The 11,784-nt window shown below is 31.9% G+C and overlaps 2 protein-coding genes across 2 annotated transcripts; both read right to left on the minus strand.

Moving 5' to 3' along the window:
• Positions 1 to 321: 321 nt before the first annotated feature.
• On the minus strand, positions 322 to 2,278 carry LOC103836710 (oligoribonuclease). Its single transcript, XM_009113003.3, has 8 exons — positions 2,051 to 2,278; positions 1,888 to 1,968; positions 1,512 to 1,588; positions 1,180 to 1,261; positions 1,042 to 1,097; positions 880 to 966; positions 708 to 798; positions 322 to 614 (listed from the first exon to the last, which is right to left on the minus strand). Exons 1-8 carry the CDS (start codon positions 2,133 to 2,135, stop codon positions 493 to 495), a joined length of 681 nt encoding a protein of 226 aa, XP_009111251.1. The 5' UTR covers positions 2,136 to 2,278; the 3' UTR covers positions 322 to 492.
• A 1,847-nt stretch (positions 2,279 to 4,125) lies between these two features.
• LOC103836711 (protein FANTASTIC FOUR 1) lies at positions 4,126 to 11,552 on the minus strand. The gene is made up of 5 exons (XM_009113004.2): positions 8,530 to 11,552; positions 5,311 to 8,381; positions 5,118 to 5,204; positions 4,580 to 4,727; positions 4,126 to 4,419 (listed from the first exon to the last, which is right to left on the minus strand). The coding sequence occupies exon 1, from the start codon at positions 9,501 to 9,503 to the stop codon at positions 8,796 to 8,798; it is 708 nt and encodes a 235-aa protein (XP_009111252.2). The 5' UTR covers positions 9,504 to 11,552; the 3' UTR covers positions 4,126 to 4,419; positions 4,580 to 4,727; positions 5,118 to 5,204; positions 5,311 to 8,381; positions 8,530 to 8,795.
• Between the last annotated feature and the right edge of the window lie 232 nt (positions 11,553 to 11,784).

An 11,784-nucleotide genomic window follows, 5' to 3' on the forward strand; every position in this document is an offset into this window, starting at 1 on the left:
TGCAGCCGGTGTAAGTCTCGTTGCATGTACCCTATCAACCTCAAGTTACTTGGAAGATCAAGTACATACATTTGCTCAATTAATTGCGCATCTCATTGGAGAGGCACAACGATATGAATCGTCAGAACTATGAAGTGTAGTGAAGTACGTCATGGAATTATTCGTTTTAGTTTTTATATTCTTCCTTGTTCAAGTTCACTTTCATTATGAGTTGATCTCTCTAATGTACTTATTTTATTTGTATGGTGACGGATATTCCAAGTAGCGCCAAAGTCTTCATATGGTTCAACTTGTATCAAAAAGTCAAAAGGGGACACTCCATAATGTAACTAACCTCCATAGTTTAGTTTAGATTAAGATAATAAGATTTTAGTACCTGTCTCAATAACTAAAAATCATCATGTAACTAGGTTTCATAATACAAAAACATTCAAGAGAATGACTCCTAAACGACAATCTCAATATCCCCTTTCCCTCGAACCTCACCTCACCTCACCTCCTACCTTTGTTTGCTTTAAATATGTTTTCTTTGTAGTACTTAAGCTCCTTGATGCTTTCTCTTATATCATCCATGGCTCTGTGATTGTTTTTCTTTGCAGGAGCTCTGTTTTTTTCTAATGCTCAACAAACCAAACAAGTATCATTGTCATACACAAGGCAACTTTTATGTTTTCAAATAATTTTTTCTTTTAAATATTTGTTTTTACCTCTGGGAAACCATCGGGTGCATAAAGACTTGACACTACTGACATCGACAAGCACATGAGGGAAAAGAGCAGCCAAATCTGGCATGTACTTCTGTAAACACACACACATTATATATTGGTTACAATCATCAACATGCAATTGTTCAGATTACAATCAAAACTTTCGAGATACCTTTAAGAAAAGGAAATCCACGTAGATAGAGTTCCCAGCTAATTGTGGATTTTCATTACCAACATGCTTTTTCACAAATTTGATGACCTGTAAACAAAACCAGAATAAACTAATTAACAATAAATGTCAACAATGTTTTTGCTCAAGATTATCTAAAAATACCTCTTGTTCAGCTTGCCTTTCACTTATAGTACTAGAGAGAACTTTCTTTGTCAAACCTAAATCAGACAGAATCCATGAGAAACAGATAAAATGTAGAATGCGACTAATATCTTGAGAGAGAAAGAGAGAGAAGCTTACCACTGTCTCCATGATGAGTTTGACACCAATCACCCATTTTATCCATGCAGTCTTTCGTTTGATGTACAACTAAATCTGGACCCTAAACTCAGTAGACAAACGTTTTCAATAACAAAAGTCAAAACAAATTTTGCGTGGAAGAGCTAATTGAGCCATATGAGAAAAATGAGCTATGTAATAACTTATGATAAGAAAAAAAACAGTAATTATCATATTACACACTGATTAAGGTATAAATCCATATACCATGATAGTTTAAACAATTTATTCAAAGGGAGAAACTTAGGCTATTTCAAGAAGGTAAGAAATAGGTAGAAGAAGAATATATATACCTCCACTGATTTGGTTAATTGTCCATCAGTAATTATACAAGCAATCTCCAGTATCCTGTCATCTTCAACATTAAGACCTACACATTATTACAATATAGAGTAAGAATATTAAAAATATTGATGATCCAAAATACAGTCAAGGCTTAATAAATCTTACTATACATCTTAGTAGAGCTGGCATTAGTGTTGTTATGATGCATACAAGAATATAAAAACTCTATGTAAATGGTGAATGTGAGAGGTAGCTCAAAAAACATTAAACATATAAGGGAGACAAACAATGGATCATATTGTTGAAGATGAAGCTAAATTAAATAAAAAGGGAATCTATAAAATATAGAATTAAGGACAAGAAACAAGATGGAAACATACATACCAGTCATCTCCAAGTCAATCCAGACAAGTGGTTGCTTATAGTTTCCGACATCCTCCTCTACTACTCTTTCTCCTTGTTTTCCTATTTAAAAAAAAAAAGAGAATTGACACATGGATCGATATTTAAAACTGAAAGGATGAATCTTTCTTCATAGGAAGATTACCAGCGGAGGAGGAGGACGAGGGGAGACCATCTTCGTCGTCGGCGAGAGCAAGGAGAGAGAAAGCATTGGAGAGCTGATTCTCCATTTATAAAAAAAAAACAATTTTGGGAGAGCGTTAGACCCGACCTAAAGGAGCATCCCCGTGTCGGAAAGCAAAAAAGAAAAAATTATGATTCGGTTATTCCTGGTTTAGCAAAACCGATTCAGTTTAGTTGAAGTGTGGGCCATATAGCTTAGTTTATTTCTTTGCATGTCAAAAAATGATTTCCTTGTGAACTCAATTTCGTCAAAAATGAATTAATCATAATGATTATCAGAATACATGATCTGTTGATTAGTGGGGTTTTCCCAGCGTGAATTCTAAAGTTTATATATAAGTATCCAATTAGCAGTTAGAAAGGATGAAAGAATTGAAACGGAAATTCTATCTCCGGTGGTAAAGGGTTTACAGTTGTGAGTACCGTCACCTGGATTTGAATTCCGGTCACTGGGGAATTAACATTTCGACATCGTCAAGGACAGAGGACCGACACGTGACAACACGTGACTAGTCTGGATCACTTCTATGGGACCAGGATACCTCTGTATAATTCAAAAAAAAAAGAAGAAAGAATTGTATAAGATCCCCGATAAACTAACAATAATATCAGGTTCGTATTATCTGACTGAATTTATTTTTAATAGGGCGTGTGTTTATAATTTTGAATCATCCAAACTTGATGAGCCCGGGTTGTTATTTGGTTTTATTAATTTTGGGATTATAATAGAATCTCTATAAATTAATACTCGATAAATTAATAATCTCTATAAATTAATAAATTTAGTTGGTCCCAACTTGGACCGGTTCAAAATTTGACACAAATCGATAAAATAGTAAGATAATATTTTTTTTAGAAAATTTTATGTAAATATATGGCCCCATTAAAATTATAAATTAATAATTTATATGTATAAATATTTTATATAAGTAAAAACCAATTATTACATTATTTGTTTTATATTCACAATGGAATTATCTTTATATTTTTCTTAACATTTAATATATTTTTTTTATGAGATTCAGTAATATTATATCTAAAATTATATTTAAGTTCTATGCAATATATTATGTACACCAAATAATATAATAAAATTAATATAAATGTTAAATTTCAAAAAAAAAATAACAATATAAATGTCTATACACTAAAATCAAATATTTTTCTTATTTTAGAATAAATATATCTTAAAATAAAAAAATCTAAATAACAAATTTTTTTTAAATTAATATCTCTGTAAATTAATAAAATTTTAAAGTTCCAACATTGTTAATTTATAGAGGTTTTACTATATGTTTGTTAATTTGGCGAAGTTAGAGCATCTCCAAGAGAGAAGATATTTATTTAGCGTATCTTAGCCATAAAAGATTTTTAAAAAAATTAGAAGAGAGATACCATAGTATCTCAAACAAAACATTCTTAGAATTTCACAAGAACTTTTTATACCATATGTTTGATTGTAAGTGGTTCGACTTTTTAAAACAAATTAATAAAACAAAATTCATTACTTCAAAGGAAATACTAACCAGTCTCATGGGTGATCCAAGTTTGAACCAGGAACTAAACAATTTCACGGGCCCATATATCTGCATCTGACTCAACCACCGGGAAAGCAATTACATATCTAATGAGCTTCATGGCGAGAGAGAGGAAGGTCAGATGGAAGAGAAGAAATCTTAGGGCTTTGAGGGAGAGAGAGAGATCTCGAAAGAGAGCAGTAGGAGGCAAAACAAAATGTTTTCAAGAAAATTAAAAGAGTCTGTTTAACACCGAGGGTCGTCTCTTTCATTTCTTCCAATATTTGAATCCTAAAGAGTATAATTAGCGACTATAAGGTTTTTTTTTTGTTCAAATGAATATAACGTTATATATGGATTTTCATGATGTTATTTGTGTGATATTGTTAGATATAGATTCTCATTTTTGGTGAAATCGTTGCTATAATCAAGTCTTATATTACTATTCCTAAGCCAGTTCAGCAGCTTTTTGCTCAATTTCTTAAATTTCTTAATCTGAATAATAATAAATATAAAGAGATTTGCAAATTGAAAATTATCACATTATGAATATTCACAGTCACAAACGGGTTGATCTTATTTTTGGTTATTATTACTAACCCAATGGTAACAAAACAGACACGACATGAGAATCTTTCCTTTTCTTTTTATTTGACTCTACTTCTTCGCATTAATGAGTACAATTGGTCAACGGCACCAAGGTCAGGTCATTAATAAGTCCATTCCTCCGGGAGAAGTTTCTCCAGCGAATCAAAGGGAGTTTCCACCGTTTCGCTCTTCTTCTCCTTCTTCTTCGAATCATCTTCACGAATTTCTACATTGAAATAGAATTGAAATAGATTTTTTTAACATGATGTATTCAAATAGGTCAAACAAATAAAAAGAAGGGAAAATAATTTATTTTTTTGTCATAAACAAACTGTAACAGCAAAACTGAAAACATTATGCACATCTTTCATTCATAAGAAAATAACCTGTCTTTTTGGTTGGCGGATGCGAAGCGATTCTGGGAAAATATACTCCAGTGCCAGAAGATGCACGGCCCAAGGGAAATGCTGGCATTCGGTCCTCTCCTTTACTCATTTGCCAATTGTTTTGCTGCATTTGCCTTGTATTATAGTTCTTCATAACACAAAAATACATAATACCATTAGTTTTGAGTTTTTAAAATATTCACAAGAAAAAATGTAACACAAATTACATTTGCAACTAAAGTATATAAAGAGCGTAGCCAGGCCGAACTTAAGCTTAAAATCATGAAGCTAATGTTGTAAACGCCAAACGGTATAATAAATTTTAAGGACTTTAGTTTTATAAAATCATGAAGCTAATGTTATTGGACTCTACTATTTCTATCTTAGAAATGGAGGATACAATACACAAAGTCACATTTTATAGGGGCATGCAATCGCCTTATGCATCATAATTTGACGGACTAGCGATATTTTCCTCTAATCCATAAAAGATTGAAATAAACAATGTATAAAAATATTGAAAAAATCCTTAAATTACCAAATCTCTGAGAGGAGGTGCACCGGGTCGACGTAATCCACCGCTGCCGAGGTGATTGTGGTTCTTGACAGGAACCGACTTCTGCAACTGTATTGGAGAAAAGAAGTTAATGACGCTTTATTTATACAAAATGAGATCAAACTAACATGACATAATCGATTAGAAAAAAACTAAGATATGTGATGATATAAACCTGATGCTTGTGACCCATAGTATCTCCCATTTTAATCTTCGATGAAGAAGAAAAGGACTAAAAGACGGGAGAAGAGATTTGATTTTGCCCAACTTCTAACCTGAAACTTAACTATATATATATTAGTCACGATGAGTTTGTAAAGTAAGGGAGAAGAGATGACGATAAATTGTTTGGAATGCTAATTATTATTTCTTCAGATTATATTATAAGATTTTTAATGCCTCCATTTATTGTTTTTTTTTGTTTTTACTGAAAATTACATTTTTTTTGACAACAGAAAAAGGAAAATTATGATTTGACTATTTGGCTTCTTGACTTCATTATTAGGAGGATGGAATGAGAGTTACGTACCCTTTCATTTCAAATTTTCAAAACAAAACAAAATAGTCATATAGTTTTACATTATAGAAAGTTTCTTGGTCAATTATTCCCTTAAACCGCATGGTAATCATGTTGTAACGTTAACATTAATGGAACATACTTGACTACTTTTCATATGACTTTTGACTACTAAATTTTTTTATCTTTACCTATGACTCACACCATTCATATGAAAGGCATAGTAATTATATGGTAACATCAATGTTAATAAAATCACCATCTGTAACTTTTTACCTTAAAATATTCAGAAGTATTTTATATATATTGTTTTGTTTATCTGCAGATAAATTAGTAATTTCAGTTGACAAAATAAAATTATATAGTTTATAAGAAAGATCAAGGAGATCATGTTGGGGGAGTGGGATGAGTTGTATTTGGGTAAACGCCTCTCTAATATTTAATCACATTGTTATATTTAATGATATAGTTTAAGTTGTTCCGTACAAATACCATAACGGCTGTAAGTAAAGAAGGGCTTTACATAAACTACAAATTCGAATTTCATAGTTTGTTTTGTAACTTTGTTTTTCTTGCTATAAACCAATTCTACAGAGAACCTGTTAAAAACGTATTTAAATCCAAAACAATATTGCAACTAATATTCAGTGAGTATATCACCACACTTGTAACTTTTACATTTAAATTCCAACCAAGTTTTTGTTTAGTAAAGAAAAATATATGAATGTATAATATTAGATTTCTATCTTTTTGTTTGCTTAGCTTTTTTTTCTTGTTAATTTCATCATCGGATTTCTTATGATTACTAACTAAATATGTCGTCTTGATCTAAAATTTATATAAAAAAATATGACAAACAAAAACATTGAGATGATATAAATCATATCCAACCTTTTATGGCAAAAATGTATTTAAAACTTTTTTTAATCTATAGTCGTCTACTATCCCTGATATTGAAAGGGAGAGAAAAAAAATGATCAACGGTGCCAGTTCTTCTTAACAACCTTCACCAACCAACCCAAGTTAGAAATTTTTGTGGTTAGATTTTATTAGTTTATCTTATTCTTACCCCAAGTGGGCTCAATATCAAATTGTAATCGTGAGATTACGTGACCCTATCTAGCAGAAAATTTAGCGAGGCATTATTAGCATAGACCAAACATAGTTTTACAATTAACAATGTACTCAAATTTAAATAAAACGAAGAATAAGATCCCAACACATCCAAGGTTTTATGAAAACCTAAATGTAGTTCACCTACGAGCTTGAAAAAGCTAGAATGTCATGTAATACTTGGTGAATAATAGAGAACCGTGAATAGGATTGGAAAGCAGGTCAAACTCGCCCCACCACGGATGAAGTAGTTATTTTAATTATATTTACTTATTTTTAAATAATAATAAAAGTTATTTATAATTAAAATAATATAAATATTTTAATAAAATTAGTTCATTTTAAATTACATCTAACAAATACCCAATCCAATAACAATGAATTCCACTTTAAATTTAAATTTAAATTTAAATTCCATTAAATTTCATTGAACTCATTAGTTCAATAACATCTCCTTAGGTTCCGTAAGATTATTAGTAGCCTAAACAAATCGCATCTCCTTAAGATCCATAATATCATCCAGTCACATACCCAAATTTCTTCTCCTTCGGATCCATTTATTTTATTCACGAAACTTTATTAGATGTTACCTATACAAATCACATTAGTTTTACTTTCTGCGTTTTAAAATAATGTACATTTTGAAGTTTTTATATTTATTAAGAAACACATTAAAATTCTGATTATAAATGCATTATTTTGTATGATTAACTATTTTGCACAACTAGACAAAAATTATGTTTATAAATGCATTATAAATTATTTTGTAGACAAAAAAAATAAAAAAATACAATTACGTTTTTCTAAATTTACAATTTTTCATTATTACCTAATCAAATATGCATTGAAATGTAAAAAAAAATTATTTTTGAAATAATAATTTCTATAACATTGGTCATTTTAAACCAGATGGAGTATCTGTTTTTGATAGTTTTAATTTAACTATCACTTCATGGATTTAGGATCAATCATCATTTCTCGTATTTTTTTTTTGGTAAACTAAACTGTTTCGGGAAATTTTTAATTTATGTGCAAAGGAAATTTATTTTATATTGACTATTGCCCACCGTATACAGGCGACCTTTAAAATCTTTTTTTTTTTTTTGTAACTTGCTTACTTAAATTTAAAGAAAAGATCCAAAATGTTTTACAAGCCCATTGGCTATAGTTATAACTCATGCTTAGTAGAATCACATAAAGAGCCCTCTAAGAGCCCAAGATAGAGTAAGGTAGAGCCCAGGATAGAAGCCCAGTTGGTCTTTTCAGTTTACTCGAGTCTTTGAAATCATCGAAGTATCAAGAGTGTCGAGGGTGAGTTGGGTGAAGCCGGTGATGGTGAACAGAATTCAGGCAAAGCGGAACCAGCTCTGCATCATGGTGGAAGATCTGGCCGGGTTAGTGTTGCGGAAGCTCTGTAGCTTGTTTCTTAGTTGAGCATCCAAGAGTCTAAATATCTGGTGAGTGGAGCGAAAGATGTTCGAGTGTAGTCGTCCATTCCTCTCATTCCACAACCAGTAGAGAGTCGCTTGCCATGCAATGAGAGTTAACTTCCGTTGTGCTTCAGGCGGCGGGAGCGATAGCATTTGATCGAAAGTGTCATTCCAGATCTTTAAAACCTTTCTTACAAAGACATAGTACCACAGCATTAAAAGAGAGTCGAGCATGTGATCTCTAACAAACGTTAGTGAAAAAAGGGACCACTAGAATACAAACTCTTCTCAAATAAGATTGAACGGACGAGTCCGAATAAGATTATTAACTTACTGTGTATATATGACTCCGAATCTTGGCATAACCTTGTACTAAGTAAAATTAAATGAGTTATGACTTATAAAACAATTTTTTTTTAGATGAGAAATTTTCTTTTAAAATGAAAAATATATAGTATCAGTGTAGAATTGGAAGCCGTAGCCAGTAAAACAATGGGACGTAGAAAACACTCATAAGCCATACTAAATCATAGTTATATATGTAATTATTGTATGGCCTTTATTGTATTAAATATAAAAATTGCTGACTTGAGTTTCCCATCATGTAGTCACCCAAAATTGTTCCTGCTTCCATTTATGCATGGTTTTAGGCTCACATCCATTTTCATTGCATCTCCTTCTCGGCCTTCTAAATTTGTTATTTCCGATTTTACCCTCGTCCTCCTCCTCTGCATCATCTTCTAGTCCATTCTCGTTGTCTTCAAACTGCTCATTCCCATCGTGGCTAAGTAAAGAACTCTCTGACAAACAGAGACGAAGCCTTCCTTCACAACGTTCAGATACAAAGCAACGAGGCGGTGAGCAAACCCTAATTGCTTGAACTACAAGACGACCATCTTCTGTATAAGATTTCACCATGCGGCTATGGTTAAACCCTTTCACGGATTTTAACGGCGGGGGAAAACTGTTTTCACGTACTTTAGGGTAAGTTTCTTCTCGTGGTGTTCTTTTAACAGGAAGCATTGGTATATTGGTTGCTTCCAGCGCAAGCAACGAGATCTCGTCTCCAGTTTCACTCCCACTCTCGGTACCGAGACTCTCTGTGCACATCTCGAGGCTAAGTTTAGCTACGAACAGCTTCTGATCAGTTGGGTGGACGTAAGACGTTTTCTTTGTTTGGTCTTCTCTGTTTCGGACAATGCCTTTGGTTTCACAGAGAGATTGCAGGAAACTCCATCCACCCACGTCAGCGTTTTGGCTTATCTGCTTCTTGAGAAGATGGTCGTAAGCTTGGCCAACCACTGACATGTTGTGAGAGTAAAAGAAAACAAAAACAGAGCGAAACAGAAAAACTGTGTGTGTGAGGGAGAGAAGGGGGCAAAGATGAACGGGAGTACAAGGGATGAGTGTGTATTTATAACGTGGACTAGACCTTAAGATTTGGGATTTGTTTTTAATGATTTCAATTTAGTTTACTTTTAGGTGTAACCTATATATACAAATAATAAAGTATTTTATCACTTCACTGGTTCTAAAACTAATTTAATTATTTTCGCTATTTGAAGAGCTTTTTTATGTCAACGAATTATAAAATTAAATAGTGGCTATTGAAAAAGTATCATCAAGTGTTTAAATATGCATGATGACTACTTCATATAGCTGGAAAACGAATATTCGTCATATTATAAGCAAGATAGCACCGTGCGAGTGGAGACTGACTGAAACCTAATTGAAGATTTCTTTGTATTCTTTTCCAAACTACCTTATTCTTTTCTGTCCAATCAAATCTTTACACCAAATAGAACATGAAATCTTTCAACTGCTAAAGTATGTTTGTTTGAATACCGATCGGCCCACGTACATACAGTAAAATGTATTTTTATAAAACTGTTCGTTTTTTATGTGTACTAATTTATTGGATATTTGTATCACACTTGATCCTTCAAAAGATTAGTAAGGTGTGTTGAAGTATGTTTTTTTGTGGTTATTGAACAATAAGCATAAGGTGTATTGAAATTTGTATATTATTGTGTTCACTACTCTACGTGTATCTATATGATCTTGTTCTGCTAGACAAAGTAATATCATGAGTTCATGACCACATATTTTTCCTTTTTTTCTACAGTCAACCTTTTACATTAGTAATTATAACAGAAATAGAGATCGAATTAATTAAGGATACCTTAAAGTTTTAGTTTACTAACTCATACCAAAACTACAAGTAGGAGATCTGATTATTTTACCTAACTCTTATTACACGTATATATATACATTTAGTCATTTACATTATCACAATGTTGGAGAGCGAATAATACGAAGAACAACTGAACAACCCTATTAGTACATTTAAAAGTGGTAGTCAATGATATGTTAAATAAAGAGTTGAATAATAGAACAGTAGCTATTATAGAAAAAACACTAACATAAGAAGAAGCTTTTAGTATCATCTAGTGGTGTTACTATCATGAATAATGAAAAGAAAATATTCTCATCTTCTACAATTATAATAGCTTTCTATTTAAGTAAAAGAAACAACAGCCGACCAATAATATTCTCGGTAGATGCCATATTGTAAAAGAAGTAGTTCATGCACCGACGTCTTTGAAGTTTAAAATTGGACGTAGATTGGATTGGTGCTTTTAAACCACTGATAAGATGGTGGTTTTCTTTTCTAAAGCGACGATGTTGATTTTTGGATATAATTGTATTGATAACAAGTTAGAACTGTTTTGCAAGAGATACAACTGTAACTGACACAAGCTTCATGGAACCAACAGATTGACATTTTCCACTTTGCAATATTCTGGTCCGAGGACAAAAAATTGTGAAGGTATATAAAATATCATGTATATATATATTATTCTTGATTGGACATGAATACCAAACCTAATAGTATCAGAGTTCACAACTATTCTTACGAACGGTGATTAGAGTGAGTCATGCAAGAATCAAACAAACCTAACTAAGATATATTAATGCAAGACTTGAACAACAACCAACAAATTTAAAACTTCAGAATGTAAATTTTCAGGGTTTGCAACATCAAATGTGTGAGATGAGTAGTACAATCACGAAACAATGATTTCAAATACGAATACAAAAAACGACTTATGAAAAATGTTTTCTGATCGTGGCAAAAAAAGAAAAATGTTTTCTGATTTCCGAGTTTCTTGTTATGTTTGAATATGTACTACTCGCATGTATGATGAAAGATCAAACACATGTATGTTCTCTAACGGCAACTAATGTGTGACATCTAAAGAAAGTGATATATTGTTCTTATTAATGACGATAATGAAGAGGTTCTTGACCCGTACATTCTCTTAGAACGATGGCTATGTCATTTAAATCTTCTGTGGGGAGAATACTCTTTCCAATAATATTTGAACATGTGCTCTCTCAAATATCTACTAAGTTATCTACGAATTTAACCAATAAGCCAACTTTTCATTGGCGCAATGGTTACAAAATACGTCTCCTATATGGTTATGAGCCTAGTGACATTGGTACATGCATTGACGATAAATTATATATTAGCATAGTATATCTCATTAACTTCAAACTAATTATTTTGATTAACGGACAAAAG

Source organism: Brassica rapa, chromosome A09 (assembly GCF_000309985.2).
Source record: "Brassica rapa cultivar Chiifu-401-42 chromosome A09, CAAS_Brap_v3.01, whole genome shotgun sequence".
Classification (NCBI taxonomy): Eukaryota; Viridiplantae; Streptophyta; class Magnoliopsida; order Brassicales; family Brassicaceae; genus Brassica; species Brassica rapa.